The following is a 22341-nucleotide window of genomic DNA, read 5'->3' as shown; positions in this document are numbered from 1 at the left end:
GGTGAGCTGTTGGGAGAGAGGTCACTGTGGAGGTAAATCGTCTGTTTAGATGTTCAGAAGATCCTCCTCTCTCTGCTTCTGATCTTCTCCAGATGTCCTGTGGTTTTGGACACACCAACGGTGCCTGAACAAACAGGGATGTAATGTGCTTTATTCACCTAGCGGCCATTTAGGCTCCATCTTGGTTCAAAACGCTACTCGGGTGTGGAGGCTGAATGGACAATTCTTAATTAAATTCCCCCCACACAACTGGCGTTTAAATCCAGGAGGGCTGCTAGTGAGTAAGGCCCATTATACAAAACAGTGGTTTTCCTCTCTTGAGGATGATAAAGTGTATCTAATCTCATGTGATGAGACCCTAGGATCTTCTGATCTCTGGAGCTCTGCAAATGTGATGTTGTGAATCTCCTTAAAACTCTCAACCCGAGTTTTCTGTTGCAGGACAAACACACACACACACACACACACACACACACACACACACACACACACACGCCCACAGACACACACACGTAAAGCACATATTCACCAGACATCAGGCAGAACATCAGGGCACTTGCACAGATTATCAGTTGAAGAGTTTAATGTGTTTTAGATGTAGACCTTCTTCCACTATCTCTCACCTGATGGGTGGGGAGCCAATGGGAAGGGAAACTGTTTATTTGACTCCTGATGAATCTCTTAGACCGACCAGTGTCTCCACACCACCGACCAGTCCATTCCTCTTGCTGATAGTGGGAATGTGTTTAGATCTCAATCTGAGCTACTGAGATGGAGAGAGTGCAGTTATGAGATGGCTGATAGGCCTCTGCTGCTTATAGAGTATCTTAATGTCTTTGTTGGGTGGGAGGAAGGAAGATAGGAAGGATGGAACGAAGGAAAGAAGGAAAGAAAGAAGAAAATAGGCAGAAGAAGGAATGTTCTTTGGAAAGAGAAAATTGGGAAGAAATCGATGGAGCAGAGGAGTAATAATTAAATAAATGAAAGGAGAGTAGAAGGAAGGAAATAAATTATTAAAAATGGAGGAAGGAAAGCAAAGAGCAGGAAGAATGAAAGGAAAAAGAAAGGATGAATGCCTCTTCCCTGTGGCTAAGCCGCTCTTGATGGGGCCTCTGGCCACGAAAAGGGTGGACTTGCCGAGGTGTCTCAGCTTGTGTCCACATATCTAAACGCTGTAGACGTAAGATTTCCAGAAGGGCGAATATCGAGCACATAAAAGACAATCTTGTGATTATCGAGAAAAAACTGGATGACTTTCAGACACACGGACGCAATATCAATCACAGCCAATTTGAGGCCACCAACATGAAATATGATTTCATAAGACAAATGCGGTGTCATTCTTAATGTGCTTAACCTTTACTGTCAATGAAAAAGTATTGATCGCTCACTGGTATTTCCTCATCATTTGATTTCCGAAAGCCTAATAATATATGGTGCTGGAGTTAGATGAAAGATAAATGGCAACTCAATGATGTGCCGGCTACAAGACTCCGTCCCCCGCACGGAGGTGAAAGAACCCGCAGAAGTTGATGCTTGTGTGGTTTAAAAAGAAAAGTTGAATGTTAGCTTTTATAGTCTGCCACTGCAATCACTTTACCTTTGTCTTCGTACGTTGCCCATTTAACATGTGGTTCAGAAAACAATAGAAGAAAATAGGAAAGAAGAAATAGAATACAGATTTGGTTTATTTTTAATCTATATTATTTTATGAATTTTCTTATTTTCAACATTATATGTGTAACTGCCATTAATATATACTCAGGTATATATAGTAGGCCTTATTTAGATAAGATAAGAAATAAAGAGTTCATAACTGGAATGGAAAAAGCCTTCTGATGATCCTCAAATCCTAAAGCAGTCTAACAATGTAATTCTACATTCTAAAACACAGTCTAACATTCTAATTATACAACCTAAAGAACGGTCTAACAATGTAATTCTACATTCTAAAACATAAGACAAACATTCTAATTCTACCATCCCTACCACAGCCTCACATTCAAATTCTACAATCTTAAGCAAAGTCAAACAATCTTATTCTACAATTTATTTCACAGTCTCACGTTGCAATTCTACAATCTGAAGCCAGTCTAACACAAGGGTATAATGTGAGTGTATTAGCAGCCAGCAGTACTTCAGTGTGTGTGTGTGTGTGTGTGTGTGTGTGTGTGTGTGTGTGTGTGTGTGTGTGTGTGTGTGTGTGTGTGTGTGTGTGTGTGTGTGTGTGTGTGTGTGTGTGCGTGTTGTGATGTGTGTAGCTCTCCCGGCCCCGGCGTCTGTTTGATCTACTTCCTCGACCTAATAAGACCTCGTCGTGCTGTGCTGCAACCAAATCGCCCCTGCATCCCAGCCCTTAATAAGTGGTTAGCTTGATTTATGCGGGCGATCCAGCCGGGGGGACGGGCTCCGGGAGCGGCCTGGCGCGGCGGCCGGGGCCCCGGCAGACGGCTCCATTACAGAGGGGAGCAGGGGGGTTAAGACGGTCCTCTTCTCCAGGAGTGCATTATGGGGGGCGCTAACTGGAGGAGATGCTGGCTCTCGCTACAGTGATGCATGGTCACTCCCGTCCTCCATTGTGAGGGCCAGGTACCGCGGGGCCTCCGCGGACCGTAAAAAGACCCTATTCAGCCCTGTGGGGGGCCCCTGGGGCCCCCCACAGGCACTGACAGCAGTAAAATGGCCACTTATTCACAGACTCCTTCACATACACACACGCACGCACACAAGTGTATGGGTACGCACATACACATACACTGGCTTCCATTCTCCCTTCAGCTCCCTCTCCCCCCCCCCCCCCCCCCATGTATACAGGCCTCGCTGCAGTGGACCCACTCTAGTCGAACAAAGCACCCCGGCCTCTAGTGGAGCCCCAGAATCCTACAGTCCACCTCTGTTTGGACATCCCGCCGGCCTCTAGTGGAGCCCAGAACCTCTGAGATCTGTACATTCTTGAGACCTCTCTCTTGAGTTTACTGGACGTGATTGAATGATCAAGTCTCTATGTAATAGACAGGAAGTGATATATTATCATTAATAAAGAGTTAATAATGAACATTTATTGATAACTGGAAAGGGCTCATTAGGAATCAATCATGATTTTTCTCCCTCTCCTCCTTTTCTTCATCCTTCTCCTTCTCCTTCTCCTTCTCCTTCTCCTTCTCCTTCTCCTTCTCCTGCTCCTGCTCCTCTTCCCTCTCCTCCTCCTTCTCCCTAGTTGAATCCTCTGGCCAGCCAGGCAGCGGTTGCCGCGGCAGCAGCCATGGGCTCCATTGCCAGTTCCCAGGTGTTCGGCAACGCCTTGTCCAACCTCCAGGGGGCGACGGGGCAGCTGGTCACCAATGCACAGGGACAGGTAAGACAATGCAGACCCTATAAATGCATACAACATCACACACATCTTTGGGATTGGCTCGCTGAGGCTGAGTGAGTTGGACACAACATTTAAACCAATGCCGATACAAAACGGCTTAGGATGTGATCACACCCCTCCTAAGTTTAGTCTCAACATCAGGACCCATTCTGGTTCTAAAGACATCACATTATGAGCCTTACTCCAATCCACCAATCTTTGTCCTAAACGCTGGCTTGGTGGGGGAAGTGAGCGAAGAATGAGGCATTCATGTGAAGAAGTGTAAATTGCCACACATGTTTAAAGAAGTGCTTGATACAGTCGGCTTACCATTGTTTGTGTGGCGTCTCCTCCGGCGGTATGCTCAGCGTTGGTGTATCATATCAGTCGTCTGAATTGCACAGGGGCCTTGATGCTAATTGTCGCTAATGGGAAAGTATGGAGAGGCATGGTCCTGAGTCTGGAGCTCTGCAGGGGACAGATCGCCATGGTTATGGGTTTGATGGAGCGTGCTGGTCGCTAGCAGTAGCGGCGGGGCTAGCACTAGCGACCACGCTAGCTGACACTCTGTGACATAATCAGGTCAGAGCCTTGGGCTACAGCCTTTGCTCTCTGCCTCATTACTTTAAAGCATTATTCAGAGCCGGGACGCTGTAATACGCACCCCACTATCAGATACTTGTCATCCTCATCGCTCTATCCCCCTCCGTCCTCTCTTATTCTCCATCTCTCTGTCTCGCTCTCTCCCTATCTCTCTTTTTCTTGTTACTCTGTCTTTCTCTCCTCTCTTTCTCACTCTCTCTGTTATGAAACAAGAGATTTTGTTTACAAAGCAAGGGAATTGCGATCATGATCAAGCCTTCAGTAAAGAATAACACTAGAAAGTAAAGTACAGTCTACTGTACTACTCCTAAAAAAAACACTACTTAGCAATTTGTGCACAGCTCAATATTTTACTGTTGTAAAGTACAATACACACAAGTTCTAGAATTGGATCTTTTGATGCAAAACAATTTTCTTGTTATAGTTTTCCACCTTTTAGAGGAGAATGTCAGACATAAATTAATATAAAAATGCCCAGCCTCTGTTCTCTTTGTTGCACACCTCTGACCTCTGTGTGGCAAAAAGATAACAACAAAGTAAAATAATATGACATAGAAATACCAGCTGTTGGCTCGGATTGAGAGCACAATATGGTTTGACCTCCGCATTCACTCTCCCGTCTCCTCTTCAGTCTGTCACTGCTAGTGGTAGTCCTTTTAGAGGAAGCTTGTTTATGGACTCGGAGTCCAATACGTTGACACTGTTTGAAGCTTTATCATGGTGGTTCCAGTATTTCTTCTCCAAGGACAACCATTGGGGCTTTCTGCTACCAGCCTTATGTATGCTAGCCTCTAGTATACTAGCCTCTAGTAAGTATTCCTCCACCACTGCTAGCCTCAACCCCGAACATTAGGCCTCTATTATAATAGCCTCTCTGCTTGTGTGCTTGGGAGTGAGGGGAGAGCACAGGTCTGTTAAATCGTGCCTCCATTGCCGTGGTTATTCTCTGTGACCTCCTTTAAATCCCTCCCGTTAACCTCTCCTCTACCTGGACACACGGGCGGTAAAAGGGTTCGGAGGTCTGACTGACCACCCAGAGAACAGCTCATCCCTGACTTGCTTAGATGTGATTTACCTGCTGAGGCCGCGCCACCCATGACCCTCTGATCCAGTGATGTACTGACAAAGCTACATATGTGGATGCTTTTTAAACCAAAACAGCCATTACCCATCATACAAAGATGAGACAATATCCTTCACACAAACACGGCCCAGCAGAAATGGGCAGTGTGAGAGAATGCCTGTTGGTTTGACACGCTGACTCATTGCAATTATTTGGAAGTAATAGAGGTTTTTAATAAAATCACCATCACGCTACGGCAAGCGGAAATTCCTTCTGTGAAATGATGGGAAAAACAAAGTTATATCTGACCACTTGTGGTGTCAAAGGGTTTCAGTACCGGCTGCAAATGTATTTCTTGTGAAAGGTCTGGAGCCCTAGATAGGCCAGTAGAGATATTTACAGTATACCTAGTCTAAGATTCATTGATTAGCAACCATTACTCAACATCACAGTTAGTTTATTTAAGATGAGAGGAAACCAATCAGGAAGCTGGGGGGAAGCTCATCTTGGCAGTTAGTGGTAGTTTAGCTGCAGTGGGCTGAGGTCTTTGTTTCCCCTGTAGAGGTAGTGGAAGTGTCCATGTATGGTGGAACCTTATGTCCTGAACCCTGTGCTGATGTGCCTTTGAGATGCGTCTCTGTCGCCAGACGTGCGGTGGTGGAATGAAAAGCCTTTAGTCTCCGGTGGGGGCCCTGGGAACTTTATGATTAGTTTTGTGGACTGGTAATGACGCAAGTCCAAACATTTTCCTCACCCGCGTTTGGATGCAGGGAGGTGGAGGAGCCTAAATGGAATGGATATTGTCTGGACACCATGGCTAAAGTCACAGATTGGCCCGGCACAACCATGAGATGACATTTCTCTGGGAAACAGGAGCCTCACCTGTACACTTGGACGTGGAGAGATAGAGGGAGAGAGAGACAGTGAGAGAGAGCGGCTGCAGAGGTAGAGAAGGACATGGAGGTAGAGAGACCATATGAGGGAAAAAAGGAGAGGAACTCAACCTGCAATTGCATGGCCCTAATGATAAATTAGTGATTTTACCTTTAACCTCTGTGCATATTTTATATTATTTAAACATCTTAACTTGAGCTGATGTGTAACGGATTTAGTTTTACTATGACTAAATGACTGAGGGGTGTAGTTACTGTACTGGCCAGTGGGGGCAGTGCAGAGCAGCTGCTCTTTATTAGCTTCCAGAAGACGCCAGTCCGTCCGAGGGTGATGAATAATTGAGCGGGACAAGTTCCACGCCACGGCAGCGGTGCCCGGAGACACGGCCACCGTCAGCCAGGGCCATAAAATATGCTAAGTGGCAGAAGAGCATGACAGGAGAGGTGGTGGAGGCGTTGCGGCGAGAGAGAGCGAGATAAATTATCTGGGCTCTAATGCGAAGCAACGTAAGCAAATGAGGCGTGGAGAGGATGAGTTACTGCTGCTCAGGCTCGGACGCCCCCAGCCCTGCCCACCCTGACAAGAGAGAGAGAGAGAGAGAGGGAGAGAGAGAGAGAGGGAGAGAGAGAGAGAGAGAGAGAGAGAGAGAGAGAGAGAGAGAGAGAGAGAGAGAGAGAGAGAGAGAGAGAGAGAGAGAGAGAGAGAGAGAGAGGCATACTTGGTACAGCGGTAAGAGGAGACCGGGTTGTTAAACCTGGTGTTTTATAGTTGATTCATAAAATGGACAATATCAATCGCTACTCTCAATTGATCTCTTCTTTATTTTATCTATTAGTTATTGATATTTTTTGGGGGATTTATATCAATTCATCGATAGTTAGCAAGAATCTCTCTCTCAACCTGTTTGAAACATCGTGCTTTCATGCAGTTTCTAGTACTGATTAATGATATAAAACATGTGTCTTTAAGTTATTGAGGTAGATGTCACAATTTCCCATTGAGACTAAATGCGGTCTCCAGGTGATGTCAACCTCTATCACGATAAAGAGGAGGGTGCCGTCTCTAAACCACTGAAGTGACATCCACCTTGATCTACCCACCTGATTACAGAACACCCGGGGGGGGGGCGGTGGTGTGTGTGTGTGTGTGTGTGTGTGTGTGTGTGTGTGTGTGTGTGTGTGTGTGTGTGTGTGTGTGTGTGTGTGTGTGTGTGTGTGTGTGTGTGTGTGTGTGTCTGTGTGTGTGTGTGTGTGTGTGTGTGTGTGTGTGTGTGTGTGAGAGAGAGAGACAGAGAGAGAGAGAGAGAGCAAGAGCTGGATGCACAATTCAGGACATTCTCTCTCTCTCTCTCTCTCTCTCTCTCTCTCTCTCTCTCTCTCTCTCTCTCTCTCTCTCTCTCTCTCTCTCTATCTCTCTCAAATTCTCTCTCTCTCTCTCTCTCTCTCTCTCTCTCTCTCTCTCTCTCTCTCTCTCTCTCACATTCTCTCTCATGCATTCCCTTTCTCCCTCTCTGTCTCTGTTTCTCAGGCTCTCTCGCTATCTCTCTCTCTGTCTCTCTCTTTCTCTTTTTGCGCTGCATCTCTCTTGCTTTTTACTTGTACGTCACTTTGATCTGACCTCTTCTAAAGTGTGTCCGGTTGTGTGTGTGTTTGTGTATGTGTGCGCGTGTGTGCATGTGTGTGTCAGGGGGATCCACTCTCTCGCCACATTTAACAGACATAGACTCTATACTTGTGTGTGTGTGTGTGTCTCTCTCTCTCTTCCTCTCGCTCTCTTCTCTGGGTTAGTGCAGGTAATCAGTCAGTGGTGTGCACCACCTCACACAGACACACACCCACACACACAAGAACACACCCACACAAACACACACACACACACACACACAAACACACACGCATAGGTATTCACTAGTGACCTTTACAGCCAGCTACTAGCAGTCTGGCCTTTCTCTCTCTCAACCTCTCTACCTAGCTCTCTCTACCTTAACCTCTCTCTATATGCCTCTCTATCTGTCTGTCTACTTTTCTGTGTCCCTCTCTGCCTCTCTACGTCTCTCAACCTTAAACTCACTCTCTATCACCACTCCTCTTTCTATTTCTCTATCTCTTGGTATATCTCTCTTTTTATCACTACCTCCACCAATATCACATTTTTTCCTGCCTACTCTCCTCACTCTCTCACGCTCTCTCTCTCATGCACGCACACACACACACACACACACACACACACACACACACACACACACACACACACACACACACACACACACACACACACACACACACAGTGCCGCACACCCATACTAGTAGTAGAAGTATCATAGCAGTTTACTTTATTAAGTCAGTTTCCTCCCCCTCCCATCTGACTCCTCCTCCACCATTCTAACTCCTCCCATACGACTCCTCCACCTCCCATCTGACCCCTCCTCTACCAATCTAACTCCTCCCATACGACTCCTCTCCCTCTCATCTGACTCCTCCTCCACCAATCTAACTCCTCCCATACGACTCCTCCCCCTCCCATCTGACCCCTCCTCTACCAATCTAACTCCTCCCATACGACTCCTCTCCCTCTCATCTGACTCCTCCTCCACCAATCTAACTCCTCCCCTCTGACTCCTCTTACTTTGCCCCTCACTTCCTGGCAGATCATTGGAACAATCCCCCTGATGCCCAACTCAGCCTCCAGCCAATCAGGAGGGGGCAACCCGGGGATGCAAGTTCAGCCAATCACGCCGCAGCTCCTGACCAACGCTCAGGGACAGATCATTGCAACGGTGATCGGCAACCAGATCCTCCCCGTCATCAACACCCAGGGAATCACTCTGTCCCCCATCAAACCTGGACAACAGGTAGCAGGACACCCATGCACACACACACACACACACACACACACACACACACACACACACACACACAGAATCACTCTGTCCCCCATCAAACCTGGACAACAGGTAGCAGGACACCCATGCACACACACACACACACACACACACACACACACACACACACACACACACACACACACACACACACACACACACACACACACACACACGCACACACACACACATCCACACACACTTTTCTGTCTTATCTTACCTACACAAGCAGTGCCTACATTTGTTAAGGCAGATAGGCCTCCTAGCACATCATATAGCATACAGTCTGTACTGCTTAATGCTTGGCCTAGCATAGAATATAACGCTATAAACTTCCATAACATACGGTATATATGAATTCTGCGTGATGCTATGGATCCATACAGCCTAGCTTAACAAACAGAGTATGTTATTGAGTTGCTAATAGCGGGGGGCAGCATGCGATTAGCAGGGCTAGCGGTGAGCATGTCTTAGCGTGTCTCGGTCCATCCACTTAATTGTGGCTCCACAGCGGCTCTTTATGTATGAATTAGTGGTGCGTTAATGGCTAGCCCCTCGCGCTGGCTCTACTCTCTTTGAGCTTTCTTCCAGCGGTGTAATTTACGGTTGTCACGGTTTTCAGCGGGTGGTTCCCTCCATCCCCACCCCCCTCCACCTGTCAGACATGCTGACATCGCCTTGACAACATCCAGCAGCATCCATACAAACAAACAAACACACTCCGCCACCAAGCAGCAGTAATGAACAGCGCCGCCGAGCCGAGCGCTCCGTACCCGAGCCATCAGCGGGAGGCGCGGTGCCACTTCTTGATCTTGTAGGAACAGTTGAACAGTGCATAATACATAAAGAGACACCGCCGCTCCGCTCCCCTTAAGCGGCCGGAGCGCCGCGAATTATGTCGGCTCCTCCCGCGCCGACATCATTAGGTTGCGCGGCGTTCGCCCGGCGCTGGAATAACATCAGCTCTAATTGCTGTTGAGACGCGTTTTAGAAAGATGAAAACAGTCAAGCGGAGCTCCTTCAGCTCACGTGTGGAAAAAAAACCTCTTTGAACGTCAGCCCTGGGCCCCGTGACTGTTCTGAGGCCCTCAGAACATCTGTTAAATGACCGAATAAATAATAATAATCATGTCACTATGATGAATGTGTGTTGTTATTATGTTGAAGAGAAAAATGCAACTATGACTTTAACCCTCTGTTTATCTGTTTGTGTTTGTGTGTGTGCGTGTGCGTGTGCGTGTGTGTGTGTGTGTGTGTGTGTGTGTGTGTGTGCGTGTGTGTGTGTGTGTGTGTGTGTGTGTGTGTGTGTGTGTGTGTGTGTGTGTGTGTGTGTGTGTGTGTGTGTGTGCGTGCGTGTGCGTGTGTGTATGTGTGTGTGTGTGTGTGTCCTCCAGCTCCCCCAGCCACAGGCAGTCCAGGGTGGTCCTGCCTCATCCCAGGTCGGTCTGCTCCACCCACCCCACAGACAGAGCCCCCTGCAGCACCCGGCCTCCTCCTCGTCCTCCTCTTCCTCTTCCTCCTCTGCCCTCAGCGTGGGACAGCTCGTCAGCAGTGAGTCCTCCACTTGCACACACCCCCCCCCCCCCCCTCCCCCAGTCTGACCAACGAGACACTGCCCTACCCTCCAGTGACATCACAAATGGGAGAGCCCACTCAGATGCGATAGGCAGACCTACCAGCCTGCCGAGAGGACTGTATCAACTGGTAGGCTGCATAGTCTGTCCATCCCACGACTGGTGGTATAACTCCCACTTGTGCGTGAACTAGTGAGTCGATTTTAAAACACCTGGTGTTTAGAAAGGGGATCTTTACACCTGTGAGGACCCCAGTTCTCTGCAGAGGTGGCTCCAGGTCCACACAGTCAAGTCCTGTCGTGATTTCGTTCAAGCCTGGCTCTAAACCAACCCTTGATGTATCTCTGGGCAGGGCTATTTAGCGCACTAGCATTAAGGGAGGACCTTTATTTGGAGAACCGGGAAGTTCCATTGCTTACTTTCTTCCTGACTGTGCTGCTTTGTTTTCCTGTTTACTGTAAAATAAAAGCGTGTTGTGTCTGGAACCAAGCCTTCGCTCCCTAAAGTGTTTGGGCCGTCTCTGCGGCTCTATAAATCATTAGGCCTTACCCTGTCGTCCTGCTACCATTCCCTTAAAAACTATGTTTTATTCAGCTCCATTTCATTTGTCACAGTCAGTCCCCCCTAAAGTCCAGGTTAAACTCATTTTAGAGGCAGCTATGTAGCGGCAAATGTAATTATTGTGAAAAACAGGCACTTGTTGCAGGAATTGTTTTCATTTCATATTCTCCTCCAGTAATCAAACATAACTAAATGAACCCTTTTTCAGTCTGCATAATAGTGTTGTGAACCTCTATGTCCCATCATCTTCTCTGGTCAATGTTATCACGATTTACGCAGCATTTACCTGCTGTGTTTGTACATAAACAGGTTATTCTTATAAACACAAGGGCAGGAAAGGAGAGATTGTCTTTTATACTCAATAGTACAAAGCTCTCCTTTGGGAGATGGCTGAATGGTGTATACCACCTTCCCCCTCTGCCACCTCCTCCTCCCCTCCTCGCCTCCACCTCCTCTCCCCTCCTCTCCTCCTCCACCAGCTCCTCGCCTCCACCTCCTCTCCCCTCCTCTCCTCCTCCACCAGCTCCTCTCCTCCACCTCCTCCTCTCACCCCCTCCTCCACCTCCTCTCCCCTCCTCTCCTCCTCCTCCACCTCCTCTCCCCTCCTCTCCTCCTCCACCAGCTCCTCTCCTCCACCTCCTCCTCTCACTCCCTCCTCCACCTCCTCTCCCCTCCTCTCCTCCTCCTCCACCTCCTCTCCCCTCCTCTCCTCCTCCACCAGCTCCTCTCCTCCACCTCCTCCTCTCACCCCCTCCTCCTCCTCCTCTCCCCTCCTCTCCTCCTCCTCCACCTCCTCTCCCCTCCTCTCCTCCTCCACCAGCTCCTCTCCTCCACCTCCTCCTCTCACTCCCTCCTCCACCTCCTCTCCCCTCCTCTCCTCCTCCACCAGCTCCTCGCCTCCACCTCCTCTCCCCTCCTCTCCTCCTCCACCAGCTCCTCTCCTCCACCTCCTCCTCTCACTCCCTCCTCCACCTCCTCTCCCCTCCTCTCCTCCTCCACCAGCTCCTCTCCTCCACCTCCTCCTCTCACTCCCTCCTCCACCTCCTCTCCCCTCCTCTCCTCCTCCACCAGCTCCTCTCCTCCACCTCCTCCTTTCACCCCCTCCTCCACCTCCTCTCCCCTCCTCCTCCACTCCACCCCCATTTCTCCCAAGTCCACCTCCTCCACTCCCATCTCCTCCTTTTCCCACCTCCTCCGCCTCCTCTCCCGTCATCCCGTGCACACCCCATCACGTGCACGCCACAGACGCATGGCGTCACTTATGAGGCTGACGGCGATGGCAGCCCATAGATTTCTGCTTAAATACGCTTGGAGGCTTCCTTAAATAATTCATTGATAATGACCAGCATGAATAATTCAGACGCACAAACTTTGCTTTGGTAAGCATGATGCCAGCGTAGCTGACAGTGATGTACAATGTGAAATCACTTTTTATTAGGGGGGACATTTTTCAAAAACGCCTCAACCAAGTTTTTGAAAATCTGTTTAAGTGCAGCGGGCAGGTTCTGTTCATAAATAATGTTTTCTTTAGATTGGTGCTGGATATTGTGTTGACTCACATTATTGTGTGTGAAAGTATTTTATTGTGTGAGCAGATTTGAAAGGCCTTACCTTGGGCGGTCTGAATGAGAATAATTCTGTCATTCCACTTGGGCTGCATTTGAAGAGGGTCTGTTTTCACGATGGCCCATAAAATCTCTGATATGCCACGCATGACAGCTCCATTGTCACGCCTATATCTTCGAGTAACAACATGCTCTCTGTGTGACGATTCAACACATTAGGGAATGTTTATCCGTACAATGGAGCCATTTACACCCTCCTTAGGTGTCGGAGCAGAGCTTTCTTGGAGCTAATAGGAGGATGTTTGGTGCCTTGCGTTCTAATAAGGCATTGCTTCATTATTTTCATCATAGCGCACATATTTTCAAAGGTGTTTTATTGTAACGATATGCTGCATGCAGGGTGGGTTTCAAAGCTTTAACCTCTGAAAGGTTCTTTATACATTATATTAGAAGTATATCCTTACCTTTTTATGCGTTAAAGTTCCTAAAGAGATAGTGTTTAAGTGCAGTAGATTACCAGAAAATAAGCTTTATTTACCACATTTGGTGTTCTTGCTCAAAATAATGTATTGGGACCTCTGTGGGATGGAACCTGAAAATAGTTGTCAGACATAAATATAAAGGATAGTTCTGGAGTTTTAAACCTGGGCCCTATTTTCCCAGCATTTTGGGTGTAAGGGACGATTTCGGACGACAATTTTGGAAAATGGTAGAGAATTAAGCGAAAACACTGCTGCCGTAATCTACAATCAGACTGGCTCCGATTGTTAGCATTAGTGTCTGGAAAGGATCCCTAGAAATACAACTGTTTTCTCTATCTTTCTCTTGATTTGGTTTGTTTGTTATTGTGTCCTATCAAGTCTTGCTTGAGGAGTCTGGCTTCGTAAATCTTGAGGTTTGAGTTGCTCGAGGAAATTTGCAGAGGGCCTGGCAGTGCTCTCCAACTCACTCATGTTGCTAAAGTTCGCTTCCTTCAACAACTCAACTCTTGCGAGATTTCAGATTGAGAATTCTCCTCAAGCGAGATTTGGTTAGACACAATAACAAACTGTCGGGATTAAGCAGGATTAGGTTAATGAAACATTAGGTTTTTCTCTGTAGGAACCCTGTCATTGGCGAGAACCAGCACTTTTAAGAGGACATACATTGATAGGGGGCTATTGGCCCAAAGGATTACATTGCAGCCGGAATTTGTGGATTATGGCTCAAACGTATCTACAAGATAAATTTTTGAATTTGTTCCCAAAGCTGGGAAAATAGGGCCAACGTTGAAAAATCACAGGTTAACCTTGAAGGCAGCACCTAACAATTAGGTTATTTTACACTTCTACCAAACTACAATTTGGATGCAATGTTGTACATTTCACTCCACAATATTTATTTTGACAGCTTATCTAACTTTGCAGAGTCAGATTCTTAGTACAAAATATGATCAACTAATAAATAATGATTATTATAAAAATTCCCAGCCGTACTTACAGTAACCTAGTTAAAATGAGCTCGACCAGACATAGTATAACAAGCACATATTATAGTTAATAAAACTGCAGGTGAGAGATGATCTTTCTGAGATACATCTGTTATTCTACTGATATGTGAAGGTTCTTTCCCACTTAGCACAGAGCACCAAGGCAGAAGGGCTGTATTATTCTTGTTTGCTCAGAGCAGCAAAAGAAGCACAGAGCCCTGCGCTTTGGGCCTCAGAGGTAACCCCGCCCCCTAATGTGTCACTAGTTAACCCCGGCCCCTATTGTGTCACTAGTTAACCCCGCCCCCTTTTGTGTCACTACTTAACCTCGCCCCCTATTGTGTCAATAGTTAACCGCGCCTCCTCATATGTCATCGAGTTAACCCCGCCCCCTATTGGGTCAATAGTTAACCGCGCCTCCTCACCTGTCATCGAGCTAACCCCGCCCCCTATTGTGTCACTAGTTAACCGCGCCTCCTCACCTGTCATCGAGCTAACCCCGCCCCCTGTCGTGTGGTTAGATCCCCAGAGCGCGCCCAGCGAGGTGGACGGGGTGAACCTGGAGGAGATCCGGGAGTTCGCCAAGGCCTTCAAGATCCGCCGTCTGTCGCTGGGCCTCACCCAGACCCAGGTGGGGCAGGCGCTGAGCGCGGCCGAGGGGCCCGCCTACAGCCAGTCTGCCATCTGCAGGTGAGGAGGAGTCACGGCACCCACCACCAGGCGTTATGTGGATCAGCCAGAGGGCTTTAAATGGGCCTCATGAAGAAGGCCAGTGTCCTCCCGGTATTCACCTGGCGGCCATGTTGTCAAGTTGGGCGGGGAAACCTTCGTCAGTCACCTAAATATGGCCGCTAGGTGATTAAGGATTTCAAAATCGACCCTCTACTGACATCACGAGTGGGAAGTGTGTACATCTAGATGTAAGATAAGAGAGACTTGGAATGTACCAACTTGGTAGGATGATCTACCAATCATGCATCTGGGTAGATAACTCTCACTTGTGATGTCACAAGATTGTACATTTTGAGCTTGTAATGATCATCATACCTGGTGTTATATTAATAATAAAGTCTGGTACCCACACTTTATTATTAATATTGAAAATAGTATAGAGAAAGTGAAATATTTAAGTGAATTTAGGGACTTTTTATGTTTTTATCTGCGATAATAATTTCATTCTAACAAGTGATGAACAGCCTAAAGGTTTTTATTTAGGCATCAGACCATGGTTTAAATACTTTTCCCGCTGTGTAAGGAATGTCTATCACAATGACTAATATGATTTAGTTGTATAGATGATTATCATCATTGTGTTTCTTAAACAGCAGGTTGGTGTCAGCCATCAACGAAAAGACTATCCCAATGGAAATAAAATGGTGGCAGATCCTAATATAAAATGTCGTCTTGTTTCAAACCATTCAAAGAACACTCTGAATGTCTGTTTTATTCCACATCCCCAAGTTAAACTTGCCCTACTAACTTATTTACTTAGATTATATACATGTGTTTTTCCACTTGGTTGAGCAGAAACCACATATTGTTGAATTAAAAATAATGTGGTTGTTTAATGGAGCGTTGCTTATCTAGCCAGCGCTTCTAATCTATATTTCTGTCAAATGAGGTTCATCCAAGCATTAAAACTATCGCCTGCCGTCTTTAACTGTCATCTATTATTCAGTTAAAACATTAGGATATTACAATACATAATTAAATATCCCTTTGACAAACCGGCAGCATGCTGACTGCAGCGGATCCTACTTATCCTGCTTCTCCAACTCTGCGACAAGACAGTTACTTATGCAGAATACACACGCTAGTATTACACCCCGCACTTAAACCTTTAATTATTACTAAGGTCTGTCTCCCCAGTCAGACCTAAGTGATAATAACCTGAATAATCTAGTTTGTACGTGTCAGGTTCCGATGTTCCCTGAAGTACAGGAGTTACGTTTTAAACGGCCACATTATCTATTGATGAGACGATCAGTGTTAATGTTGTCTGGTCTTGTCGGGCCCGTCGGTGCGTTGAGCCCGATGTTTCGTACCAACATTCCGAACTCCGAGAAGCGTATTTCCGAGGTAACTAAAGAAAAAGTGCCAACCAGCCCAAACCCAAAGTCCACAGCGTTTCTTCCAAAGTTCTCCACCATAGAATGATCAAACCTGCTCCAACGCTCGGTATAATACACTTTTCACACGCTATTTGAATGTAATATCGCATTTTAGCGGGTTAAGCTAAATTCCGTCCAAGCAATTATACTTTACCTTCCTTATCTAAAACCCTGCTCTGAATTTGCTGCTGCTGCATCACTCGTTCCGTGCCCTCGCTGCCCGGCGCATGATTTAAATGCGTCGCTGGGAAGCGTGCGCATTACTGACGTCCTCTCCCCGCACAGGTGACACAGCTGCCATGCACCCCTAAAAATTTCATCACATCAACATCAAACTGACGATAAAAGGTGAAACCACAGTGAAGGGGGGGGGGGGGGGAGGGAGGGGCGGTGAGGGGGGGGGGGGGGGTTCGTAAGAAGCCAACTTATGTTTAAAGTCTTAGAAATCAACCCATGAAATATTCACGCGCCATGCATAATTCACATATTTATAACATACATTAAAAACCATTAGCCTCAAAAGTAAACAGGGGTTGTTAGGACGGGTTTGCGGCGGGCGGCGTGACACGGGACATGGCAGGCCTCTCCCGACGATGGGGCGTGCTGCATTTAGTCAACATCAAGCCCGACACGAGGACTCGGAGGGGGCGAGAGGGGCTCCGGGGGGCCCCAGGCGGCAGGAACCAGACATCACACACACTGTGACAGATCCCTCTGCCAGGTCCGCTCCTGTCTCCCCCTACCCCCAGCCCCTCCATGATGAGGGGCTGGGAGGAGACCTCCTATGGTCTGGGCATAGGAGTCCCGTGGACGTCACGTGGTGCTCATCAAATCATGCCGGCTGTGGACAGGCCGGGGGTTCTGGGTTCACCTGGTTGTCTCTACCTGAAGGCCTCCCCGAGCAAGATGTCCCCCACTCCTTCCTGCTCCTTAAAGACACAAACCTGAACTCGCTGTCAAGAGAGTTTGGATAAAAGCATCTGGCAAATGACCAGATGGTCATGGTTAAATGTCCATCAGAACTAGTCCTTCCTTACTGTTAAGATCAGGGTGAATGCCATTACTGTAATCATAACTGTAAGATCACCGCTGAAGATAGCGTGCTCGGGCCTGGCGTCTCGCCGTGGCTCAGAGAGAGCGGTGCAGTATGGGTAGTTGCTCTCCCCGGTCCCTATGCACCAGCGGCCAGACAGCATTGACCCAGATGAGCGTCTCACAGCTCATTTTATTATTTCTGGGTCCCGTTGATCCATGAAATGTCCCGGCGGACCCCGGTTATGTACTAATGCTTTCCTCCACTCAGAATCCCAGACCTGCCCTCCCTCTCCCCTGCTTATGCACACTGGACCGTTAATACCCAGACCTAGTGAGGCCCCGCACCCCACCAGCCCAGACATCAGACCCCCTAGTCTAGCCCACCCTGAGGCCGCTCTCTCAGGTGTCGGATGGACAGCCAGCACTGGTCCAACCTCACTGGAGCAGACAGACACTGTCTCTCAAGGACACACATAGGACTCTCACTTCTCTCAGTGAAACCTCCTCCTTCTCTTTTGACAATGGTTGTGAATGGGCATTATCTTTTTTCGTCCCACCAAAATAAAAGTCTGTTTGGAACTCGAAAGTGAACATCTACTAACGGTCTTCCTAGAGTGAGTGTTTGCAACGACTTTCGGGAATAATTCTAGCTGAAGGTTTAATTTAAGAAGTACAGAATTTGAAGAATGTGTTGCATGTACATAAACTAACACGACTCTACCCCATTAGAGCATTAAAATGGAAACGTTATTAGATGGCAGAAAAAACAAAAGGAAATGTGTGATATGCACATCGTCGTTAATAATTCATGTCTCTCTGGTAAATAAATTATGTCATATTTAAGGCCTTGTTTTGCTATTTTTTGGCATTCATCACTTGAAGAAAGGAAATTAGAAACAGAACTTATACTGGTTTGATGCTAAGATATTTCTGTTTAAAGTGGCACATATTCAATTGTTAGTCAGATGTTAAGTATTGCTTTTTGTTTTTTATTGTATTGTATTTTCACAAAACATTTAATGGTAAAGTATTTTTTCTGCACTACTGCCTTGCTGGGACAGAGGCTAATTTACGTTCTTTAGCTCCACATGCTAGTCATGCTGTTCATGCTAACAGTTAGCCTGTGCTAAAGTCAGGTGTTGTCCGGACCAGCACAAGGCCCTGGCCTCTGTCCCGGTATCAGGCAGCACTTCCCCTGCTGTGGGAAGGAACCTCAGTAAGATTCTTCTTTCTTGATTCTCCCCAGACACACCATCCTGAGAAGCCACTTTTTCCTACCACAGGAAGCCCAGGAGAACACTGTAGCTAAAAGTCTGAACCCTGGCCTTTTGTACCCTGCCAGGTTTGAGAAGTTGGACATCACCCCTAAAAGCGCCCAGAAGATAAAGCCAGTTCTGGAGCGTTGGATGGCTGAGGCAGAAGCCCGCCACCGCTCCGGCATGCAGAACCTCACCGAGTTTATCGGCAGTGAGCCGTCCAAAAAACGCAAGCGCAGGACCTCGTTCACGCCGCAGGCCCTGGAGATCCTCAACAGCCACTTTGAGAAGAACACACACCCCTCCGGCCAGGAGATGACCGAGATAGCCGAGAAACTCAACTACGACCGCGAGGTGGTGCGTGTCTGGTTCTGCAACAAGAGGCAGGCCTTGAAGAACACCATCAAGCGCTTGAAACAACCGGAGCCGGGCCCGGCCGCGCCCATGGACCCGCTCACTGACTCTATGGAAGAACTCCCAAAGTAGACCCCCTCGGTGGAAAGGCCCGGGTCTCAGACCAGGGTCTAGAGCCAAGGTCTGTAGCGCATGGAGGCGGGCGGGGTGCCCTGCGGACCGCCACCCCCCCTCCCCTGCTTGTGTGAAGTGGACCGGATGGACGGAGTTCTCAAACCAAACTATGTGTTGTCAATGTGATTCCCACACTTGTGTAAAATGACCTCGGCAAAACCAAAAAAAAAATAAAGAAAAAAGAAGGCCAGTATAAAAAGAAAGATGAATATTTGAGAGTTGTGTACAAACTGTGCTGTGTCTAAGAGTCTACGGTTCTGATGCCTCGGAGCCCGCTAACGTCCGGACCGTCGGTTCCAGCCGTCGGTTTGTAAGGAAGTCATACCAAATCAAAACACTATTTACCAAAGTCTGTTGCATCCGAGTACAAAAATAATTTTGTAATGTAAATGTGCTCTAAATTTCTACATTTGTACTGGCAAATCAAAGCTCTATGTGTGCGGTCGACATTTTAACGCCTCTTCCGGCTTTTCCTTTGTCCTTCATTTGATTTTGTGTAAATAATGAGAAAAATAAATGCTGTCTTCAGATTGCAACCACACTTTTAAAAGAAAAAGCTGTTTTTGGAAGAAAAAAAAGAATCTACTATCTTTTCTGTTTAACAATAATACATATTGTTGGCCGCCTCCAAACTGCAGATGATCTGAGTGTGACATTTGTAAGACTGCACAGGGGATTGATGAATCATTTTAAACAGCTGGAGGGGGAGAGGGTCGGTCTGTCATTCTGTTACCAAAGCCTGATAGCCAAAGATCTCATCACTTCAGCTCAAGGACTGGGAATGATTTAGACATTCATTCCATTCTTTGATTATCTGTTATTTATGGGTTTATTGATTTGAGTGTTGTTGTGATGTAGTTTCGAACCATCCTTTCTCGAAACGTTTTGAGTCAAAACAAGGTTTAAAAGACAATTCCTATGTGACAGGGCTCTCCCTACAGCCAGCTCCTCCTCCTGGACCAAACGCTTTAGCAGGGCCTCACGTCGGGTGGGCCGAACATCACAGTGATATCAATACATTGGTTTTGATATTAGAATTGTAATTATTATAATGATCTCCTATAACTGTGTGTGTTTGAAATCTGCTTAGTAAGTCCAAAACGACCAAGCTTTAATTAACTCCAATCAGTATTTAACCTTTTTATGCTCTCCTTTTTATTTTAAACCCTTTTATTTATTTTTGAGAGGAAGAAAACTGAATCATTTAGTTTATTTTTTTATTTTTTGTATTGTTGTTTCTTTTAAACTGTAAATGTCCGAAGGATGCTGCAGTGAATAATTAGTGAAAACATCACATTACAGTTATGTAATGTATGTGTTAAGAAGGGTAATTTAAAGTTGTCGAGCCCAGATTTTGTTCTTATTTTAGTTGTATTATTATCATTATTTGATGTGTTATTTATTCATGTACATGTTCTCCTAGCACCCCGTTCTGAAAGTGCACATCTTGCAGAAAGCTGAGAGTAAGTGGCAGATGTCGGCTCCGCTCCGCTGCAGTGGAGATCCACCGCCGTGTTTTCACCGTCACACGTCCCCTCGCTCCGTCCCCACATGTCACTTTGGTTAAACCAGTCCACACTACGCTCCTGGCTCCAAACTCCACACACACTCACACAAACACACACACACACACACACACACACAAACACACACACACACACACACACACACACACACACACACACACACAAACACACACTTTCACACACATACACACACACATACACACGCACACACACACATCAGATGCTCCACGCACACATACACACACGGTGGTTGATAAATATTTCAAAAACACATTTATTACAGTTTCAACACTGAAACCTTTGCATGCTAATTGGATGTAAATGTTTTAGATTCAAAAAAGCATTCAGACAGATCAAGAGCACTATTCAAAACGTTTACACAATCCTATTTTTTGATTGCAGAAGGCTCCAGATGTAGCTTCTAGCATAGCAGCTAACCTGGCCAACGTTGGTCAGAGGAGACCATAACCACGGTGATCTATGTCTATCACAGTTAACTCGAAAGAACATGCAACTTTTAGACTCCACAGTGACCACAACGGGTTAATTTCCTCTGGAAAGTCCCTCCTACTTATGATCAGTATCCAACCATTTCCATCCGATAATACATCAATCAACAAGGAGCAGGGTCATCTTGGACGACTGGCCTTCTGCTCCCTGTTGGGACCCTAGTTTGGGTCTTTGGCCCAACACAGCAGCAGGAGCTAGAGCCAAACTCACAGGAGATGTTGTCTGTCTGGATGCACATTGGCTTGCCATTACCAAAGACCACCGTCGAGGCGCTCTTCACAGCCGCACGCACCTGAGGTTGACAACCCGGTAGATACGGGAGAGGAGGAAACACAAGGGGTTTGGGAAATTCAAAGTATGTTTAATCCATTTCAGGTTTACCTCAGTATTCCCCCCTGCTCCTTATGTCGGTGTTACAGTAGAGTGTGTGTTAAGGGAATATGGACACGGAGACAGGGTCTTTTATTGAATTCAGAAAAGTATTTATGATTTATTTATCTTATTATTTGTTTATTCCATGTCCTGCTCAGTAGATCTCCATCTGATAGACGAGTAGAGCCCAAACTCCGACCAGAAGGGAAAAAAATGATCACTATGGAATGGAAACTGTTATTTATATGTTGTTCCTATGTTTTTAACATGTTATTCATTATTTATTCATAGGAACCAATTAAACCAAAGCTGAGGGGTCTGCAGGGGCTGGTTTTATTTTATAAGCTGAGAGCTGAACTGAATATATACAGCAATATCGGTTTGGTCAGTTAAGCAGCACTTTGTGTATTTCTAAAGAATAAAAAATAATGTTCCGCAATTCTGTCAAATTCATACAATTAGTAATAAACGATTGTTTGACATGAAACATCTGTTCTGTTTTGAATTGTTCAATGAAAAATACCGGGAATGAATGACTAGATAGATAGAAAGAGAGAGAGACAGACAGACAGAGAGGAGAGAGAGAGGAGAGAGGATTAATCACTTTAATGTATGTGTAATTATTCAACTAATAATAGGCCTACCTTATCTACTGAATATGCTATAACGCTGCGTGTCTCCATGTGGTTAATACGGAACCCTAATAATAATTGAAACGTTAAACGGAATGTTAATTGCCAATTAAACATATGGCGCGTGGTGTCGCCCACGTGATTGGCAGCCCGCCTTTCGAGGAGCGACTCCCGCCCTCTTCAGGGTCAATCAAACATCTCTATCTGTGTCAGGGCTACTCTCATCAAAGTTGCATGGCTTTGTCTTACAAAACAACAATAACGAGACAAGTAGAAGAAGAGAGGGAGAAATCCTTTTGAAACTCAGCTCTAAAGTTTGAAACGGTTCCCGTGTCCGTGATGCCTTTGAAAAACCCGACGAGCTGCCGAAAAGACAGTGGTAAATAAATAAATAATACTAATAAAAAGCA

The 22341-nt window shown here is 46.4% G+C and overlaps 1 protein-coding gene across 2 annotated transcripts in view; it reads left to right on the top strand.

Annotated features, from left to right (window-relative positions):
- pou6f2 (POU class 6 homeobox 2) overlaps positions 1 to 19090 on the top strand; it is a 79161-nt gene extending 60071 nt beyond the window's left edge. For both annotated transcript variants that reach the window (XM_030348805.1, XM_030348806.1), the window contains 5 exons: positions 3218 to 3355; positions 8560 to 8763; positions 10188 to 10344; positions 14483 to 14651; positions 18354 to 19090. In XM_030348805.1, coding sequence (XP_030204665.1) covers positions 3218 to 3355; positions 8560 to 8763; positions 10188 to 10344; positions 14483 to 14651; positions 18354 to 18849 — 1164 coding nt within the window. In that variant the 3' untranslated portion in view covers positions 18850 to 19090. The remainder of the gene's footprint in view (positions 1 to 3217; positions 3356 to 8559; positions 8764 to 10187; positions 10345 to 14482; positions 14652 to 18353) is intronic.
- Positions 19091 to 22341: the final 3251 nt, after the last annotated feature.

This window comes from Gadus morhua, chromosome 23 (genome assembly GCF_902167405.1).
Source record: "Gadus morhua chromosome 23, gadMor3.0, whole genome shotgun sequence".
Classification (NCBI taxonomy): Eukaryota; Metazoa; Chordata; class Actinopteri; order Gadiformes; family Gadidae; genus Gadus; species Gadus morhua.
This window is presented reverse-complemented; position numbering and strand designations above follow the sequence as displayed.